Source organism: Ostrea edulis, chromosome 3, assembly GCF_947568905.1.
Source record: "Ostrea edulis chromosome 3, xbOstEdul1.1, whole genome shotgun sequence".
In the NCBI taxonomy this organism is placed as follows: Eukaryota; Metazoa; Mollusca; class Bivalvia; order Ostreida; family Ostreidae; genus Ostrea; species Ostrea edulis.
Genome location: NC_079166.1, coordinates 22,855,751 through 22,877,454, shown reverse-complemented (window position 1 = coordinate 22,877,454; position 21,704 = coordinate 22,855,751). Strand labels below are relative to the sequence as shown.

Below are 21,704 nucleotides of genomic sequence, written 5' to 3'. Positions count from 1 at the left end.
AACAATGTTTTATTCACAATGTAAGTGGGATTGGGCAGCAGACACCGCCTAATTTAGCCCTCTCCCTAGTTCACTAATCGGATTTCCTGCATTATATACCTTGTCGGTTTACTCAAATGGAAGTGATCTCGTTGTCAACAGTTGGACAGTTGTTATGATGTTGATGTTTAGAAGTTGACCCCAATGAAGAAGATAGAATGGATGATAAATTGAAACGTTTATAGAGAAGGTGAACGGTACAAATATCGATACTAGCCTTGTGTCCCTTTTATTTAGTTCCCCCGACATAATGGTTGCACTCAGTTTTGCAGATAGAAGAAGTACTTAAGTCTTCAAAGTTTTGGTACAAAAACTACGTCCAGTAAAACCAGTCGTCAATGAAATCCTATTGATTAATACATTATGTTAAACACCACTCTGATTCAATGCATAAAGTACTCTCAAATTGATACCAAAAAGGTTCTGGAGTTCGTCTTTGTAGTCTTTGGTGATCATGTCTTCCAACAGTGTTGGAATTCCCATCTGCACTAATTGTGTTCCTTTATTAGCTGACCTGTTTTTCATATTCTTATGAAACGGAATTTATTCAAAAGTTTCTGCTTACTTTGAGTGAAGAATTATCGACAGGAAACTGACAAGTCAACTTTATCACAAACAGGATGAGGTCAGTTCCTCTATCGTCAACTTCTCATATCTATTTAGCGATACTTCATTATCACCTGTATATGGTGTTAATGTCTCTCAATTGATTCGATACACAAGAGCTTGTTCTACGTATTATCAATTTTGAAACCAAGGAAGGCTACTGAAAAAAAGTTGATGGGACAGGGATATCAATATTGTCATTCAAAGTCAAAATGTCGCAGTCGTTAAAACGATCTAATTTATAAAAGAAATAATAAAACCAGTAAATGGGTTAAATGCTGATTAACGTATTCCATACCCATTGTTGGACCGTAATTACAGATTACTCCGTCTACCTGATCTAGATAGAGAGCTTGCGGCAGATATGATCGTTGCTAAATCCTCCTAGGTACCTGATCCCACCCCTGGTGTGTCCAGAGGTCCGTATTTGCACTGCTCTTAATTTTGTAATCTTTATTGGAATCTTCACATTTTCATACCAAATGTTTTGCAACTTTTGACGGAACAGTTGAAGATGGAGCACATGATGCCCAAATACGAATAATCTAAAAAATGTCCTTAATGAAACATTCCATTCTCCAATTTGGGTATATGTCTTTCCATTTCTGTACCAAACCTGGTTATTTGACTACTGCACATATGACAAATATTTGATAACTCGAACAATGAACCTAGGGACACTAACAGTTTGTGTATTTGGTAGACTCCACAGTGACATCTTTTTATACTAGGCGAAATTCAGTCAGTATTGTCTCGTTATTATGTACATGTATATTCATGTTTTAAAAGAACATATATCGAGAGGCAACATGGAGTGTCCACCATGCTCGATGTTTAAATGAAAGGCGCAAGTTGGATTGTCAAATGATGAATTAAAGCCAAGTTCATTTAAAATACAGTTGTAATAATGAGTCTTATAAAACAATGTTGTTACAAGCTTTGTCAGCAAAAACTGATACATATTCCCCATGTAACCAATCTAATTCTCTCATCATTTCTGATTTTGTAATGTGTCTAACAAGATATTCCTATATTCCTCTCATATATTTTTATCCATTCTGACAAGGTGTGAAGTTCTTCCTTTTAATGTGTAGTCCATTCTCTGGCATAATAGATATAAAATTATGTTGCTGATTGAATGATGGGAGCTCACTAGATTTCGGATCTCTTAGCATTAGAGATAAATTTAAAATAGTTAACCGTGTTAATAGAGTATTGCTGAACCTAAATATATTGCAACAAATCATAATCATATGAAATAATGTAGAATAATTTGTCTGAAACCGTATGTACTACGTGTAACTTAGGCATAACAAAACATCTTTGTTTATGGTTACCAGTCCATTTCTATATGCCCATCCTAAAGTTTCATTGGCCATTGTAATACTGCAAGATATACAATACATCACACAGAGTTACTTGTGTACAACCTGCACATCAACATTGATAACCAGCATGGTACCCTGAAAAACTTAGAGACAAAGGGTGCAAGTGAAAGGGGCATAACACCATCCAAATATGCACATCATTACATCAACATGGTCAACAACATCATTACCCATACCTCATAACATTATCTCTCTTATAACAACACACTTACCCATATCTCTAAACATTACCTCTCTATTACCATAATTACTCATACCTCATAACATTACCACTCTAACAAAATCCTTACCCATATCTCATAACATTACCACTCTAATAACAACATAATTACCCATATCTCTAAACATTACCACTCTAATAACAACATAATTACCCATACCTCATAACATTACCTCTCTAATAACAACATAATTACCCATACCTCATAACATTACCTCTCTAATAACAACATAATTACCCATACCTCATAACATTACCTCTCTAATAACAACATAATTGCCCATACCTCAAAACATTACCTCTCTAATAACACACTTACCCATACCTCATAACATTACCTCTCTAATAACAACAATTACTCATACCTCATAACATTACCTCTCTAATAACAACATACTTACCTCTCTAATAACATACTTACCCATATATCATAGCATTACCACTCTAACAACATAATTACACATATCTCATAACATTACCTCTCTAATAACAACATAATCACCCATACCTCATAACATTACCTCTCTACTAACAACATAATTACCAATATCTCATAACATTACCTCTCTAATAATAACATAATTACCAATACCTCATAACATTACCTCTCTAATAACAACATAATTACCCATACCTCATAACATTACCTCTCTAATAACAACATAATTACCAATATCTCATAACATTACCTCTCTAAAAACAACATAATTACCCATACCTCATTACATTACCTCTCTAATAACAACATAATTACCCATACCTCATAACATTACCTCTCTAATAACAACATAATTACCCATATCTCATAACATTACCTCTCTAATAACAACATACTTACCCATACCTCATAACATTACCTCTCTAATAACAACATAATTACCCATATCTCATAACATTACCTCTCTAATAACAACATAATTACCCATATCTCATAACATTACTTCTCTAATAACAACATAATTACCCATATCTCTAACATTACCCCCCATCTGATTAACTTTTTTAATTCAAGTATTTCTATCTTTTCTGATTTACTGAATTCAAGATTAAATTTTCAGGTACACAATTTATTTGTACATATATCAAAACAAATCAATAAACAGATCAAATATATCTTAATACATAGTACATCATATGGTGAAGAAAAGCATTAAGTTTTCACACAGTGTCAAAAGAAAAACAATCTGCATGTATTCTAGCATCTCTTTAAACGCTGTCATCTGTTGTTCATTCCAAGAATATTTCTTGTCTACAAAAGAAAAAAGGGGGTCTTCACGATCAGTTAAATTGACTACAGCCTGGTCAGAAAGAAACTGACCATTACAGGGTGGTCATTCTAGTAATTTCTGATTCCATGTCTTACCATTGATGCAGTTCAAATGACCTTATGGTGATATAGTAACCACAGTGTTTAATATGACCCCTAAAATAAATCACATCACACACTAGATCTAACTAACATTAGTACATTCCGTGAATGATTGCTTGATTGAAGCACTGTTCACTTTATGACTGAAAATAAAATGAAGAATACGTGACTGTAAGCAAGTTTATCAAATTTCATTGAAGTCCAATAAAAGAAGAATTTGAAAACCCAAGGTAAGAGCTCTATCGGACAACAGTATTCAATTTTCACCAAGTTCACAGTATGTTAAGCACGTACCACATACCCCGATATTATGTCAAGTGCAAAACGGGGAGGTGTTAAAATTGTCACATTGCTTGAAAATTCTACACGATTTCATAAACATCTTCATTAATTACAAAATATATAAAAATTCACAGTGAATTTGATAATTAAAGTGCCATAACTCGTGGACTACAAATATTGATTGATTCTATATTGTTTAACATCCCGCTTAAGAATATTTCCCTCATATGGAGACATCACCATTGCCGGTGAAGAGCTCCAAAATTTATGGTACCTTCACACTCACGGATTTTTCTTACGAATCCTTATGTATTCCACAAATCCGTAAAAGTACTCGGATTGTTACGATTTAATCACTTTAAAGAGCTATTTAAGAAAGTTTTAAGAGTATTTACGGGCCATTTACGGTTTATTACAAGTTCTTGTGAAGCATTTAGGCACACATTTACGATTTGTTCCGAGTGAACACGGATAAATACGAGCAATTTATGACATTTTACGAGCTTTTTAGGGATTGTTATGAGTATATAATGGAAATTTACGATTTAGCTTAGCTTTTACGTGTAAATCACAACCTCTTAACGTGTTAATAACGTGTTGTTATGAATAGTTAGGAGTTAGTTACGATTGTTTACGTTTTTGACTCAAAAGTGTTCGCAATTGGCTTTGTATCATCATTCGACAACTGACATTACTTGTTACAGCATGTATGTATATTGTATGCAAGATGCGTAACTTCTTTGATGTCTTGATAACAACTGAAAGAAACTGTCAGATTTTGCGTCTTTTATACCTTTCCTTAATCGTAAAGTTTAAGTAATACTCGTAAAGTAATCGTGTCTATACGTAAAGCGATTGTAACCCGACGTGAATGAAATCGTAAATATCACTTAGGCATTTGTAATAATCCGTAAACAACTCGTAAACTATCCGTAACATATCATAAACTAACCGAAAAGATTCGTAAAAAAGCTTTTTACGAGTGTTTTACGGATTCTTACGAGCAGTTTACGTGTTCTTGCGACCAGTTTACGATACTTACAGATTGTTACAAGGTATTTACGGGTTATTTACGGAAAATGAAATCCGTGGACAATCGTGAATTTTTTTTTGACATGTCAAAAAATTTGCCCCTACTTTCACAAATCCTTACTAGTGTGTGCGAGTTGTGACGAGTTATTAACGGATACTGACGAGTGAATTACGAATGCTTGTGATTGACTACGAGTCGGAGATCCGTAAGGACTCGTAAGAAAAATCCATAAGTGTGAAGGTGGTATTAGGCCAATGCTCTGTGATTACGGCCTTTGAGCAGGGAGGGTTCTTTATCGTGCTACACCTGCTGTAATAAGGAGCCTCAGTTCTTGAGGTCTCATCCAAAGGACCGCCCCATTTAGTCGCCTCCTACAACAAGCAAGGGGTACTGAGGACCTATTCTAACCCGGTTTCCCATGGGAGAACTACAAATAAAAAAATCGTTCAAAATAATAAGCAATTCCCATTGAACATGTGCTTCTTAGAAAAAAATCGCATGCACATCAGAGCAGAACTGACACTCCATGGATGGACTGATAGATGGACAGGCAGACAGACTCTTAGAAGGACAGATAATGAAGAAATAAATTTCAGATTTGAAAATAAATAAGGGTACATGTACAAACTGTGATGTCATACGCTGGCACACATGGTGGCATGAAGCATTGCACACCCCAATGTATTTTCAAAACATAGATTTATTTGTTATTTTTACATTCTCCTTTGATTTCTGTCAGAATTCCAAGCTGTTAAAATAGACATACTATATTCATTCATATTCATACATTCATTGTTAAAACTGCAGTGCGTTCATGAGAGGAAATATGATCATTACAATATCAAAGGCAAGAACATTGTAAATGTAAATATTGAATAATATAGGGCTACCATAGAACTATAACTTCAATGCAGGACACTACAAATGATTAAAGTAACATATTGATGAAATAAATATTACCCACCAGTAGACACATCCCTAAAGCACCCTCCGATATCACAGAGCCGGTCTCCTGAATCTGAAACGTAAGGTATAGACTGTATCACTGATCATCGTGAAATTCTCAATGAAACACTGTACAGAATGAATTTATTTGTACTGTCATTTTATCCATACATACCACAGGCACTTGTTTCTGTAAATAACTTATGACCTCTGTATACTAACAATTATTAGTATACAGAGGTCATAAGTTATTTACAGAAACAAGTGCCTGTGGTACATGTTTTGCATAATTATCTTATACACTCCCTGTAGACATGCTTACTACCCTCACCCTCACATCTACAGTACCAAGCCATCAAATTCTAGTCAGTTATATTACATAGATTATACATACCTAGATTTGTAAAAGAATAGTTTCTTTAATTTAAAACAAATGCTGAACAGCCCACATTTAAATCCCAGAGAACCAGTGATTTAATTGTCTATCTATGGTTGACTAAATGAACCAGTGATTTAATTGTCCATCTATAGTTGACTAATGAACCAGTGATTTAATTGTCTATCTATAGTTGGCTAAACGAACTGGCGATTTAACTATTTATCTATAGTTGGCTAAATGAACCGGAGATTTAACTGTTTATCTACAGTTGGCATTCAATGAAATTTGTCTCCACAAATACATCTCACTTATAGGGACAGTTATTTTCAACTCAGTATACATGATATTTCACTAAATCTGGAGGGTATGATACATATTGTTATGAACAAATAAAACTTCATATGTATTTCATTAATGCACAAATTTAATTCTTGTAAAAAATGAAAGCATAATTTTGTACAAAACCACTTTGAATTTTTATATATCAAAGAAGCAATCCACACTAACACAGACTACTGATGCTTACATTTCTGGCCAGATGTCCAGCTTTGACCACATCCTCCAGTCTGTTTTCCAGGAATAGCCATGTGTCCGCGTAATCCTCGGACTGGTCCTGAATCATGTAGATTTCAGTGCTCTTGTAAACAGCAGCTAACGAGAGTCTCTTACTGTACCTATTAAACTGTCAACAAATTACATATATTCAAATTTGTATGTATTATACATTTGTATGTATAGATGCTTCAATTTTTTCAAATTCAATTTTATTGTAATTTAAAAGTACAAAATTTACTCAGTATACAATCTACAGCATGTACATTCAACATGCATTATCATTTGTTACCTCGTGCAGAGCTGTCACACAATGCGAAACAGTTTACTAATTATGTTATGTGCAGTACTGCGGAATCATCATTGTTCATGGGGGATTGATGTTCGTGGATTTCATGGGCCACGCTTACCCATAAATTTACGTGTCCTCGAACATTATTTAAATCAAGTAACGTTATCTCTTCTAGTGACATAATATCGCTTACCCACGAAATTACGTCCCCACGAACCAGCAGAATTTTGCTTACCAATGAACATTGGCCCCCACGAATTAAAATGATTCTACATTAAATGGAAATGAGATTTTTGTATGCTATCTTAGTTTTTATGTACCCATAGTATTTTTGGTGATATATACAAGTACATTTGTCGTCTGCATTCAGAAATACATGTACATGTAATAACCAAATGAAGTACATTGCAATCTTGATTAAAAAGCGAAAACATCTGTTTACTCATATCGAAAATTGTAGCACAAACATATCAAATATTCCCAAAAGTTTTAGTGATCCTTCGGATAACAATCGCTATTGCTTACAAGTAAATCAAACCTACACATCAAGTTGAAAATCACAAAAAAGAGGGAGAAAGAAACGCTTCTGTGACAGAGACATTAACCAAGAAAATTGAAAAACTACAGCTCACTTGGAAGAACTAGATAGACCAGAAGACTTCAGATCCATCCCTCATAAGAACCGTTCATCTATAGCACAACTTTTTCTGTGCACATTTCACGTCTTGTACTTTTTAAATTGGCACCTCAAAAATTTAGTAGCCAAATTTTTTAAACCTGTTTTCCCACTGCGTCAAGACTTATCGTTACACGTCATTTAAAGACTTATTTGTCAATGAACTGAAAAATCACGACATCAATAACATTTACCTGCTTACACAGTAATATAACCATGTAAGATTACTGCCCAATTTGAAATGATATACAGCAGTTTTTGTTGTTCCGTTAAAGATACCTACATCATTAGATTTATCACCGGCGTAGTACCATATATCGTCCACCACCCGACTTAAGTTTGTCCACGACTGTACAGCATTCTGTGGCAGTGTCTGTATGGACATAGCCTGTAACACATAACATTATAGACATACACATTAAACTCTTAGTATGTCCTAATTACTTACAAAATACCAAACAAAATAAGTCATACTTCATGTATAAGCTACAGATTGTGTTGTCCGATAAATTCCATGTATTTTCAGTATGATATCATCCAGCCTATACTGACCCAAAGAACGAGATGACCCAGGGACTGAGATGACCCAGGGACTGAGAAGACTCTGGTAACGAGATTACCAACTTATTGTCGCTTACCTGTGGCCATTTATCAATGTATGGTATAATCATTCTTACTCGGGATTCTATGGCATCATGGATAATTGTCCCGGTCTTTAGTTTCCTAAAATGTAAAAATTCAATTCCAAAACTCTTCACACATATAATCAACAAGTAAAATAAAAGCACATCATAAACAGCGGAATTACTAGGATGCAGCCCCTCTTGATATCAAATATTTTTTAAATTAATCTGCCAGTGCACAGTGGGCATGACATTTGAATAAATTTGAATTATTTTACTTAATGATGCTTTGTCACAAATTACAGCTACTGGAAGTTAAATGATAAGCACCGTGTGTACATACTACCGTATAGCGGGTTTTTTCCGTGAGTGATAAATTTGGCTTATTTTAGCATTTGGATAGCTTTCTGCCAAAATTCAAATCACCAAATTGCAACTTAGTATTCTCTTTCCTGTCCGCCAAAATTGATTCCGCTAAAATCATTAGCATACCTTTAAGCCAGCAAATCACCAAATTTTTGACCCACAAAAAATACCTGTTGTACAGTATTTTATTACTGTACTATATTAAATATTAATTTCAGGCAGTCCCTTGTCAAATTCACATGTAGATTACTACATGCTTACTTCTCCTAGGCACATGATACCACCTCTGGTATATCAAGGGGTCGGTGTTTGCCCAACTATCTATTTTGCATTTCTTATAGGAGTTATGAGAATGATCACTGTTTGTTACCTTCATATTTCATGGTACTTGCCAAGAGAAGATGAAAATGTAAAATGCTTACACCAGAAAGAAAATCAGATGCTGTAAAAAGCTTGATCATATGAAACGCTAAAAATAGAAATTTCTTACTCTTCCTTTACTTTCAGCTCTTCTAATTTCTGTTCCATTTTAGATGTTAGCTCTGCATTACACTCTTCATAAAAATAGAACACTAATTCAGCACCACCGCGAGGGAACATTCCATGAACCACTGAGGGATATCCAATGGTTTCAGCACCTTAAATGTCAAACAAACACTGTAACTGAATAAAAGTGTGAAGCACTTTTATGTTAAGTTTTTGAGTAAAATGTCCAGGGTTTACACATAGATAAATTCTTCAAAAAGAATGTTTGATTCTTATAATTCCAATTCGTTCCCTGTATTTTCAATTTCAATTATCTGAATAGTTTTCCCGCACTATGTTATTTGTTTTCCGGCGCGTATGTATACATAGCGTTTTTGGATTTATTGATGTGTAAATTCTCGTTTAGATTTATTTTGTCCAATCAAAACAATTGTAATAAATAACATTGTAATTATATACGTTTAATTTCCATTTGCTGCTCTTTACCAAACTTAAAACAAGAGCTGGCCATAATGTTCACCAGAGCCACCCATTTCATACAGACATATGATTCAAATGTTTGAAAAACACCCGCAATAGCGGGAAAAAACTAATACCTACACCTACATGTACACAACATGAGGATGCTTAAATTGTGATTCTAAAGAAGGTTTTCTTTGATTCCAAAAAGCAGATATGTAATACTCTAATCTCTTTTAGTGACCATACCCTTACCCGTTTGGGGGGGGGGGGGGGGGGCATCACATATACAAACTTATCAAATTTATACCAAATGGGAATGTTTTTATATCAACTATCACATACATTGCACCATGATGCTTCTTAAAAACAAAATATTTTAAGAATTGTTTTCTATATATAGTCCTATATGAAACTTGGAATGCCTTTTGTTGTCCTTGCTACACTCGGCCATCTTAACGTGAAAATAAATTAAAATCTACATTACATAGAAAAGCTCACATAAAAAATTTACATATTGTATTCGCAGAGTATATTGGCTGTAGAGAAGATAATTGAAAACTTCTAATTGCTCTTATGCATAAATATGAACCCAGCTTGCTGCACTAACCTGGCCTTCAACTCATCATATGAAAAAACTTGATTTTTCCTTAAATAAAGAAACTTTGATACAAGTCTTGACAATTCTAGTTCAACGGTTCTTGAAATGAAGATTTGTCTAAGCAACTCAACTTATTTGCACCTTTTCTTGTCCATCCCTGCATTTGAAATAACTTGAACACTTTTACCTAATGGTCCTTTATGGCAAGTTTGGATGAAATTGGTTTCTATGGGGGAAAAGTTGAAAATCTGACTGTGCATAGACAGGCATCCATGAGAAAACATTGGATAAGCTAAATAGCACTTAAAAGTATTGAGTCTCCATGGGATTGTTCTCTGTTTCTTATACCCACTGACTGGGGGTGAGAAAGAGGCCCCTAAATCCTTTACCCATACTATCTTGACCCTCAAACCTGGACCAGAGATACAATATGTTCACAAACCTGCAACAATGGCTTTCTTGGTCCATCCATACTGATGTACAAATGGAAGCGAAGCCTTCAGAATGGCCTGCTTGGTTTGGAACTCTTCCTCAGTCTCCTCCGGTACCTCCTCCTCCTCTATCTGACTGGAGTATTCCTCAGTAGTCTGAGATCTGAAAAATTAACCCTATAGATTGACAATCTAAACCATGCTATATTACCTCAGGTTGTATTGTGCTGTATCGTCTTGGTTTTCTGCGGTGATAATAGGACTATGACACAAATATTGCCCTTGTGATGGAGACAACTGTACACCTGTGCCTTTTGCTGTAGCACACCTGAGCTTCTTTTTGCATAGTACACTTGTTCATACAAATGTATTCTATAAAGGCATCCCTATATAAATAAAATAACTAGGGATAGAAATTAAGTCACTGGTTAATCAGTATTCTATAAAGGTTCCCCATATAAATAAAATAACTAGGGACAGAAATTAAGTCACTGGTTAATCAGTATTCTATAAAGGCTCCCCATATAAATAAAATAACTAAGGACAGAAATTAAGTCACTGGTTAATCAGTATTCTATAAAGGTATCCCCATATAAATAAAATAACTAGGGACAGAAATTAAGTCACTGGGTACTTGGTTACCATGAGAATCGTATATATATCAGAACTATATCATCTTGATCAGTTCTTACTTTAAGCTATTTTATGATTTTCAACATCATCTGTTTATTTTCAACTCCATAAGGAAGTGAGATGCTTACCTTTCTTTGTGTGTCCATTAAGATGAATTCTCCGTGTTTTAAAAAAGATTTAATCGTCATATCACGTTCAATATTTCATCATATCATATAAATACATATAGTAAGAAAGTTCATACACTTATTCTGTCTGTTGTTTGCTAATTTCCATGTCAAGAATATTATTGTTTTACATTTACGTCAATTAGACTTGAATTGAATATGAATGTTTATACGTACGACTTATCTTGGTATGTTTGTGCCGCCATACTGTCAGGCAAAAGTTCTCGGAAACTAAACCGGTCTGAACGTTTGTAATCCACGGTGTAAGTAGTTATGATCATTTTACACTTGATTATTCTGTTAATTACATTGTCAATTACCTGTATCTATACTGTCGGCTATGCTCATGAATGCAATTGTGCATAATCTGAGTTTATATTTTTGCCATGTGCTTAAAGTATGGTGCGCTGTTCATGTCATCTTCTGTAGCCGATGATTATTAACTGTAATTGTCTTGATATATGAATTTAGTGAATTGAATTGGTAATTAATGTTCATGAGCCATTTGATTAGTGATGTGGAAATGGGATTTGTTGTATGTCAAGTATTGTAGTACACGGATTCAGGTTTGAGAAATTTTTGTATGGAAAGCAGTATTTGTCAAAAACTTAATTTGGTGTTTTTTTTTTATTCATTGTAGCTTTTTACCACATTTACGCTGACAAACTGTGTATGACTCCACACAACGGTGAACGAGCACCACGTGTAATTGTGTGCACATGTCACATTGATGGTTAACTGTCTGTTAAAATAAACTTTCAAACGCTGATCTGAGAGTCCTTATTGAGGCAGAATATACACTTACTCTTCATTTGAGAATCCTTCCTGCTGATTGCTGCCGTGGGTATTAAACTGGTTCCTCCCACTGCTGTTCCCAGAAGATTCTGAATCTACAAACGTACTTCCTGTTTGATCTTTGTCCCCTGTGCACATCTGCCTTAAAGCTTGTCTGCTATATCTGCTCAGAGCTGTAAAAATATGGGTATGATGTAAATATTTTATATAATTTGTAAAATCTATAAATATCATCTTTATTCTGATAATGTGCTTAAGCCAGGTTCTGCAATCTCAAATTATGCACAAAATCACAATGCAAAAATATTTCTGAGTTTCAGTTTAGGATAACCATAAACATTGAAATATGCCAGATGATTCAACCGCACTTCCTTTATTCAGGAGGAAGAGGGTGCATTTACACTCATTTCTGAGAGTGAGAGCTAGAGGGCAATACGATTTAGATCTTGAATTGTCATGCGAGTTATGTGTCGATATCTCAGTTTCTAAGTGCAACTCCTAACTTGATATTCTTGATCTACTTCTTGGCCAGTACCCAAGTGGGATTTTATGCCCCCGTGATCGACGAAGGGGGGGGGGGTGGCATATTGTTTTTGTCCTGTCTGTCATTCTGTAATTCTGTCTGAAACTTTAACCTTGCTAATAACTTTTGAACAGCAAGTGCTAGAGCTTTGAAATTTCACATGAGTATTCCTTAAGGCAAGACCTTTCTGTTGGTACTAAACCTTTTGACCTTGACATTTGACCTATTTTTAAAAAAATTGGCATTGGTCATAACTTCGAAATGTTAAATATTAGAGCTTTCATATTGCACAAGAGCATTTCTTGTGATAAGATCTTTCTACTGGTACCAAGATATTTGTCCTTGTGACCTTGGCCGTCTTCAGAAATGACCATTATCGGGAGCATTTGTGTTTCACAAACACATCTTGTTTTAATTTGATTTGTGATTTCTAGTGACTTTGTGACTTTCTGTCCGTCTACCCAGGAAAACTAGGATAAATGGGAAGATAAAGCAATTTGATTGGTCAATGGAGTTGGTATGATTGTAAGGATTGGTTTACCATATTGGTGGTGCATTACTTCCAAGAAATGATTGACGGAAGTACACTTTCAGAAAAAAAATTTAACTTCCTAAAATTGATAGAGAAGTACATCGTAGACATATGTAACCAAAACTATATATCAAAAAATAAATTTCGGAAATCATAAAATATCAAAAATATAATTTCAAAAAATACATTAACCTACAAGAATGATGAAGTCGTAACCATATATAAGCAAAATGAAAGCCAAAGACCTGCTCCTGGAACTGGGAGGTTAAAATTCCTGCCAGGGGATAAATATCCTGGATTGATGTCTTCAATGTGTGAAGATATTTAGGAGGAAGGAATGTTGCAGTCAGCCGGATTCGATCACTGGTGACCAGATAACTCAGTTGGTAGAGCACCTAACTAGAGATTCAGCAGGCCAAGGTTCGAATCCCGGTCAGGTATTTTTTCCCTTCCTGTTACACTCTCATCATACATGTATACTATGTCATCATGTCATAGTCCGACTACTTCGAACACCCAATAATGAGATTGCTCTTGACGCATTGTAACTTGATCTGTATTGATTTATACTGAATGTCATCTTATTCTAATTTTTTCCATTATCAATTTGTTTTGTCACTCCAGAACAGTTGTTCTTTTTTGGTTAAACATCTTATGAAACACCTGGAACAATTCTGATTGGTTGTTTTTAATTTTTCAATCTTTGAACTTTTTTCTCATACATTTTATTTTGACAGATTATCGAGAGCACTATATACATATATTGCACGTAAACGTATATTTCATTAGAGATAACGTGTAAAATGTGAGGAACAGGTCCTATGACAAGTGCTCATAAGTAACCAGTTTTTGCAAACACTCAACAAGTCTGAATTATTATTTTTAAGAATACAAACTCAAATTTGAGAAAAACTGATTTACTAACTCACACCAGTTATGGAACCTACACTTCCCTAAATTCATCACAATAACTGAAGTATCACTTTCAAAGGTTTATTCAGCTAGTGTAGAAATTGAACTGTTTGACACAAAATACAGAATTAATTTTGCAAAATAATCAGGTTATACAATAGGCATACAATTTGTCCTCATATCATCTTAGAAATAGTTATGTATGCTTCACGGTTTCACTATTCTCATCAGCCTTGATTTTCCTTCACTAGTCTTTTCTGACCGTCTGCTAGTTCTATAATTCGACTAAGTATACTGTCCATCATATCAAAAGTGTTGAGTGCAGACTCGATAACCTGAATCTGCTGCTCTCTTGAGACGGCCCCTAAAGTCTCTCCTCCAACATTCACATTGAACTCGGTATTCTCCGTAGGTAAAGGAAGTCCTTTTCGAACATCTCCTAAATCAAGATTGTATTGGCTTTTTGACAACACTATGGCTTGCCGGAGAGGATCGAAAAATTCTTTATCCAGCGTAGGATACAGATCCCAGAAACCGGTTAAATTTGAAGCAGGGTTATCCCTTAGAATGAGATAGCGAATAAAATTCAACACTGAGAGAATTCTGTCGGAATTTTGCAGCAGAGCGGTTGTGGCGCCATCAGGGATGGTAGACACAAGTTTGAAAACTCTGATAAGGTTTTTTCCTAGGAAAAGATTCTCATAATCCCCATGTTTTTTCAGCACCACATCCACTTGTTCTTTGTACAGACTCAACGTGTGACCCACCACTCCCGAATGCTTACAAGTGTTGAACACAATCTCATACAAACGATGTCTACCTTGTAGAGTAAACATACCGAAAAAAGCAGAATACAGTGGAACACATGATTTGCGGATCTCCTTACTTTCACAAAATGTCATGGTTGAAATCAGTAAATTCAGTATCTCCTTGTAGTGGTCATTGTCCAGTTCATGGTGTTTAAAGGAAAATGGTGGAATGACAAACATCAGTTTTTCTATAAGAACTCCTTTCAGTTTGACAACAGAATGTTTATCTTCCAAGAATGCCTTGATGACAGGCAGATGAAACCTCAGCGTGAACTTGTGGCTGTATACACAAGGCATGTTATCAGCACCGAGACCCTCAGCCCGGACTAAATATGACAAACATGCTAGGCTTCTCTCAGGGATTAGATTATCCTCCTTCCAATTTTTCACCTTATCAGTAGCATCCTCTTCCATTTCTTCTTCATCGTCTTTCCCATCATCCGACAACTCATCGACTTTCAAGCTCCTTTTCGCAGTTTCTTCTTCAATCATTGCAAAGAAGTTTGGACAAAGCTGAGCTAGGTGATCAATCAGTCTCTCTGCACATACTCTGCTGTAGGACTTTTCTTTTTCTTCTTGTTCCTTCGGTCTGAATGTCATATCCAAATGATACAGTGGGTGTGCCAGAAGCTTCATCAAATACTTGATCAGAAGTTGCACTTGTGGATTAGTTCTAGAGAAAGTGACTTCTGGATTTTTCATAGAAACTTCTTCAACAAATGGACCTAAAAACTCAAGGTAACACAGAACTACATCAGTTGCTCTCAGGACGGACGAATCCATTTCCAGCAATTTTCTCTCCTCTTTGTCCAAGTTGTGATCCTTGGGTTCTGGGATAGCCTCAATATGAGCTGAAAGAGTTTCCAAGGTGATATCCAATGAATGATGACGTTTACTGGGCAACTTCAACAATATCTTTTGCACACTCTCTAAAATGCACTTAAATTTTTGGTCATCCTTGAAAGAATCTGCCTGTTCTAAAACGGCTAGCAACAGCTCCTTCGGGTTGCCATTTTCAATGATGTAGTTCATACATCTCTGACAAGTCTCAAAGAAATACTCGGACTGCTCCAAGTTCTCTTCGGTCAGACTTGCGGTCAGTTCTGATGCGATCTCCCAAAACACAGACTGGTCCCTAAGTTTGTGTTCCAGTATTACAGTTTTTAGCCCTTTGCTGTCCTTGAACTTGATGCACTCTTTGATTTGTTTCAGGGCCGACTCTGCATCGGCAGCCTTCTCCATAATTTCCACGTCCATCAGATGATCCATGATGAGAGTAATGTTATGATGTTAGCAAATTACTTTCTCAGAGACAACCTGAAAAAGAGAAAACAGTTTGCTGGATAATTCATTGCTATTTTAGACTATATATAAAGAATGCATGTGCAAGTGCACAGTACCGATAGGATCATACTGCCTGTATCTATTTAAAATGTAACTTCATAATAGATAATCAAAGAAAACATCCAATGTATAATAACTGATTTTGTTGAGTACCAGCAAACTATTTCCTCTTAATTCATACAACACAGAAACTCGTAAAGATTTTTTTTTTACAATACTGATATTGATTTTAACTCAACCTTTAAATAAATTGGGTTTCATATGGTAACTACTAAGTCTTTAATTTTGTTGATATTTGAGCCTTATAAAAAACATGATTATATTTGCAAGAAAATTAATTAAGTTCAACTAAAAAAAAATAATATGCAAAATTAATTCATTGCATTAAAATACACATACTACATGTATATCTATCAAGATTCATATGCATGATGTTCATAACTGCATCACATTAATGAAAAGATGAAATAGACGAGCATCAAAGAAGTCAAATACAGACCTTAGTCACCAAGGAAGAATTGTTATAGCACACTAAAACTGATGTCTCCCCTTCCATTTTCAATAGTTTTTTTGGGAGATCATCTTTAAAGTGGAAAATTACTGTGGATTTACAGTAAGTGTGAACGAGACATATCGGCAAGTACATGACGTGCTCCAGATAGTTCATTGGAAAGTCCCCGAGTGATTTTAAAGAGCGCTTTTGATAGGTCGATTAAATTATAGGTAGGCGGTCCCAAGTATTTGGCATTATATTATCTCGTGCCTAACAAGTGTAAGCTTCACTATTTGATTTCCGTGTAAATTGCACCGTACGTAGCGTGGGATTCACTATCGGTTTTGATTTGACAACGGAGATTTGAGATTACGTTAATAAAAAGTTTATCTTATATATACTAAGATATCTACAGGTATAAACGTGATGGGATATCTTATAAAGAAAAATATATAAGATGTCTTATAAAAGATACAAGATATCTCGTAAACTTTAGAAGATATTTAACTTTAATCAGATACCTTATAAATTTTATCTTTTAAACAGGAATAACCCGTGTTATACTTATAATCCTTCGCAGTATCAATAGATATGGGAGGGGGGATACAGGGTGAAAAAGGCAAGCTCCGATATGTAAAGAAAAGGCAGGATAGCAATATCCCAGAATTCAAATACTGCTGAATATTGAAAAAAAAAAAATGACGGGATCGAAAATGCTGCGGGAAAAGGCAGGATCCGCAGTTGCCTCTATATCCCAATAAAAATTGAAAGGTTACTCCCTTAAATTCCTGTAGATACTTGTCAGTTTTAAGTGATCAGAAATTTCAGTACATGTTTCTATGGGCGATTTTGTCCGTTTAAGAACAATGCTTTTGTTTTGTTGTTTCTTTCACATTCGCAGTTTCCATATCGTTGTTTTAAAATAAATCTCTCAGAGGATATTTTCGAAATCTTGCAAAGCATTGGAAAAGATCGATGTCGGAAATATTTCTAAATTCAAATAGTTAGGGGGAAGAGGAGGTAAAAACTCGTAAGTTTCTGTCATCCGACATCGATTACACGTTAGTGGGGGAAAAAGACAACTGACTTTAAAAGCACATAATAATACATTTTAATAAACGTTTAATAGTTTCAATGTACACTTTCATTTGTTTTACTTGTTAATCGATTAGTTTCAACATACTTCAAATTTAGTTTTGTAGGGGGGGGGGGGGGGAGGGGGGGCCTTGGTGAGAACTATGCGAACTCAGATTTCTCTAACGTTGAACCACAGGGGCTAAGCCCGTTTTGGGCCCGAACTCTGTGATACCATAACAGAGTTCGGGCCCAAAACGGGCTTAGTCCCTGTGCATTGAACATTTGATCTCACCCCTAAAATGATTTGTCAGATTAAGTAATAAGATCAATAGATATTCTACTTCGAGAAAACATTTATTTTCAACACATGGCATGCTTTGATGTCTTTTACTGTTATATATACCCACATTTTCGTAAGAAATTCGGAAGTAACCATCGCTAGATACTGTGAATTGAATGAACAACGGCAAGTTCTGTGAATTCTAGCAAAAACTAAATTCCCCAAACCACCCCTCTCCTGTACATGTAACACATTATTAAAGAAATTCAGCATTTCGTTAGCATTAGACTCGCCTTCTATAACGTCATAATAAACCACAGCAAAGGTCGATTGTTAATGTTGCGATACTGGCGTACCTTTGAACCTATATCACTGGTCCACCCCTAACTGTATGTCCATAGGAGTTTGAAATTTTATCAATAAAGTTAATAAAATGTACTTGATTGACCAAGCCTTGAGCTATGGTCAATCAAGTACATTTTATAAACTTTATGGATAAAATTTCAAGCTCCTATGGTATGTCCATGATTGCGATTACCCGTAATACGAACGTGACACTCGCTTCGTCAATATATATATAGCAAAATATTTATAGACCAGCGTTAGGCAGACGTAAAAATTAGGCTGACGTTTTTAAGTCTGCCCAATTTTCTACTTGTAAAATGAAATTATGTACTTAACTTTTGAGTAAAATGTGTTTTCTTTCCTTAAATTTAGAATCTAAACTTTACATTTCGGGCAAAAAGATTTCATTTTATTCATAAAAGTGTAAATTCTAGAGTTGTTAAAAACTAGCGTGTATTATTTTGGCAATATACGTTTCACGACTTGTGTAGACATTTTTCAAATGGGCATCACAAACGAAAGCGGAAATATATTTAAATTTCGTTTGAATTTTTTCCTTATTCTGAACCACTAGGTGTCAGATTATTTAGATTAATATTTTTAAAGATGGTATTTAAAAATTTTGAATTTTCCAACACCGTGATTTTTTTGTTGCGTTCTGTTTTGCTGTCATGTTACGGAAATGAACTTCGGGAACCTTCGGAGACATCCGGAAGGGATCCAACGTCTGCGAAGATGTTGTCACGTGTAAGTAAATTAAGGTCTTCCGTCTCCTGCGGAAGACCTTACTATTATTGTTCGCGTTCTTCTTCATTATTATTATTATTATTATTATTTTCCTTGGTAGTACACGCGTTTTTCTCAGCCATTTCTCGATCGATTTTCACGAAATTTTCAGGAAAGATGTCTTTTGGTGACGAGACTTTGCTTGCAAAATTTCGTGCTTGACGTCACTTCCGGTCAGGAGTTATCTCTCTTTTAGTGACTTTTTGAAGGGCCTTGTTGTCCACACATCTCCTCCGTTAGTTTTGAAGCTAGAGTCTTGAAATTTCTACACAAGATAGAGTAAACATTTTAGAACATTTGTGGGGGATTCGATTTTACCGGAGGCGATTTGCCTAAACGCTCGCCTGGACCTGAAAAAATGGATGCCAAAATTTTTCGCCGATGTCGGCGATTTTTGACCTTTGATCTCCAATATCTTTTTTCTTGCAAATATTTTGTTAAGACATGTAGAACAAAAGTTGTGCACATTTACGAGATCTTTTCGAAAATATCAAGATTTAGGGGCTAGCCCCTTAAATTAGGGATTTAGAAGGACTCAAAGTCTAGATCAAATATCTCAAAAATCGTTAATATTTTGGTATAAGTCAAAGAACAAAAAATGTTCATCTCAACAATCCAAATCTATTCATATAAAAATTTAGGTCATATGTTACGTAATAAGGGATTTTAAGGGCCAAAACCATAAATTTTTTACCCCTTGTATCTCGAAAACGACAAATATTTTGAAAAGCAATAAAGAACAAAAGTTGTTCAGAATGATGATCTGAACAATATGCATATTTCGTTTTCACCCTATGTGGCCCCGTTAGGGAGCTACAGTTTGGCCCCTAAAAATTACTTCTAGAAATAACTCGAGAACGGTAAAGAATTTCTAAATACTTGTTGAACAAAAAATGTTTGAAATGTCATGACCTTTCTTACGATATCAAGCAAAAGGGGCTGACCCTTTAAATTAGGGGCCCAGAAGGGTCCAAAGGTTTATGAGAATATCTCAGAAACTATTACTATTTTGTAATAAGTCATTGAAGCGGAAATGTTCATCTAAACGAGCTTGTTCTTATCAAATCAAAAAGTAGGTCATATGTTACGTAATAAGGGATTTTAAGGGCCAAAATCATAAATAATTGACGCCTCATATCTTTAAAACGACAAATATTTTGAAAAGCATTATTGAACAAAAGTTGTTCAGAATGATAATCTAAACAATATGTACATTTCGTTTTTTCCCTATGTGGCCCCGTTAGGGAGCTACAGTTTGGCCCCTAAATATTTCTTGTAGAGATAACTCGAGAACGGTAAAGAATTTCTAAATACTTGTTGAGCAAAAAATGTTTAAAATGACAAGGCCTTTCTTACGATATCAAGCAAAACGGGCTGGCCCTTTAAATTAGGGGTTCAGAAGGGGCCAAATGTTTTTGAGAATATCTCAGAAACTATTAATATTTTATAATAAGTTGTAGAAGCGGAAATGTTCATCTCAACGAGCTTGATCTTATCAAATCAAAAAGTAGGTCATATGTTACGTAATTAGAGATTTTAAGGGCCAAAATCGTAATTATTTGACGCCTCATATCTTTAAAACGACATATTTTTTGAAAAGCATTATTGAACAAAAGTTGTTCAATGTGTCATAACCTATCGATCAATATCAAAAAATGGGTCTGTGGGCCTCATGGCTCGCCTGTAGAGTCGATTTTTGTCGATATCAGTCGATTTCAAAAACTTGTAACTGGTAAATATTTTGTAAGGACATATTGAACAAAAGTTGATCAGTTTATCGAGATCTATCGATTGATATCAAGAAATAGGCCTATGGTCCTAATGGCTCGCCTGTAGAGTCGATTTTTTGTCGATATCGGTCGATCTCAATAACTTTTTACAGGTAAATATTTTGTAAAAACATATAGAACTAAAGTTGTTGAGTCTATAGAGGGCTAACAAATGACATCAAGAAATAGGCCCGCGGGCCATATGGCTCGCCGGGAGAGTCGAATTTCAAACGAATTTCACCGCAACTTAGCTTCAGAAGCTTATGATATGAAAAATTGATTATATCTAAAGTGTCTTAAAGTCGGAAACTAAATTGGGACTCATTTGTCTTTTTTTTTTTTTTTTTTACTCCGAGTGCATCAACAAATCGGACGGAAGACCTACTCGTTGCACGCAACGAGATCGTGTCTAGTTTTTCTTATTTTGGTTTCAAAAATGATTTCAAGGCACATTTCTCGCAAAGTATATATTGTTAGGTTTTAGGATATTAC

General features: G+C 35.0%; 3 protein-coding genes and 1 long non-coding RNA gene across 4 annotated transcripts in view; 1 reads left to right on the top strand and 3 right to left on the bottom strand.

Moving 5' to 3' along the window:
• Positions 1-3,304: 3,304 nt before the first annotated feature.
• LOC130052475 (ubiquinone biosynthesis protein COQ9, mitochondrial-like) lies at positions 3,305-8,498 on the bottom strand. Its single transcript, XM_056157567.1, has 5 exons — positions 8,420-8,498; positions 8,065-8,169; positions 6,788-6,943; positions 5,902-5,955; positions 3,305-3,502 (listed from the first exon to the last, which is right to left on the bottom strand). The coding sequence occupies exons 1-5, from the start codon at positions 8,450-8,452 to the stop codon at positions 3,470-3,472; spliced, it is 381 nt and encodes a 126-aa protein (XP_056013542.1). The 5' UTR covers positions 8,453-8,498; the 3' UTR covers positions 3,305-3,469.
• Positions 8,499-9,194: 696 nt separating this feature from the next.
• LOC130052472 (ubiquinone biosynthesis protein COQ9, mitochondrial-like) overlaps positions 9,195-21,704 on the bottom strand; it is a 38,656-nt gene continuing 26,146 nt past the window's right edge. Inside the window, exons 2-4 of the mRNA XM_056157566.1 lie at positions 12,353-12,515; positions 10,759-10,910; positions 9,195-9,408 (exon numbers count right to left, since the gene is read on the bottom strand). Coding sequence (XP_056013541.1) covers positions 9,257-9,408; positions 10,759-10,910; positions 12,353-12,515 — 467 coding nt within the window. The 3' untranslated portion in view covers positions 9,195-9,256. The remainder of the gene's footprint in view (positions 9,409-10,758; positions 10,911-12,352; positions 12,516-21,704) is intronic.
• Positions 11,640-12,314, top strand: LOC130052474 (uncharacterized). Its single transcript, XR_008800828.1, has 2 exons — positions 11,640-11,810; positions 12,188-12,314. It is a non-coding gene; the product is annotated as an uncharacterized LOC130052474 (long non-coding RNA).
• LOC130052471 (glomulin-like) lies at positions 14,375-16,432 on the bottom strand. The gene has a single exon (XM_056157565.1). It carries the CDS (start codon positions 16,385-16,387, stop codon positions 14,537-14,539), a length of 1,851 nt encoding a protein of 616 aa, XP_056013540.1. The 5' UTR covers positions 16,388-16,432; the 3' UTR covers positions 14,375-14,536.

Excerpts from the sequence above, each read along its gene's own strand:
- LOC130052475 (XM_056157567.1), bottom strand. The coding sequence starts at position 8,452 with ATGATTATACCATACATTGATAAATGGCCACAG. Across the intron at positions 5,956-6,787 it reads CTGGACATCTGGCCAGAAAT|ATTCAGGAGACCGGCTCTGT; the intron begins GTAAGCATCAGT and ends CTTACGTTTCAG. Across the intron at positions 3,503-5,901 it reads CTTTAGGGATGTGTCTACTG|ACAAGAAATATTCTTGGAAT; the intron begins GTGGGTAATATT and ends TTTCTTTTGTAG.
- LOC130052471 (XM_056157565.1), bottom strand. The coding sequence starts at position 16,387 with ATGGATCATCTGATGGACGTGGAAATTATGGAGAAGGCTGCCGATGCA.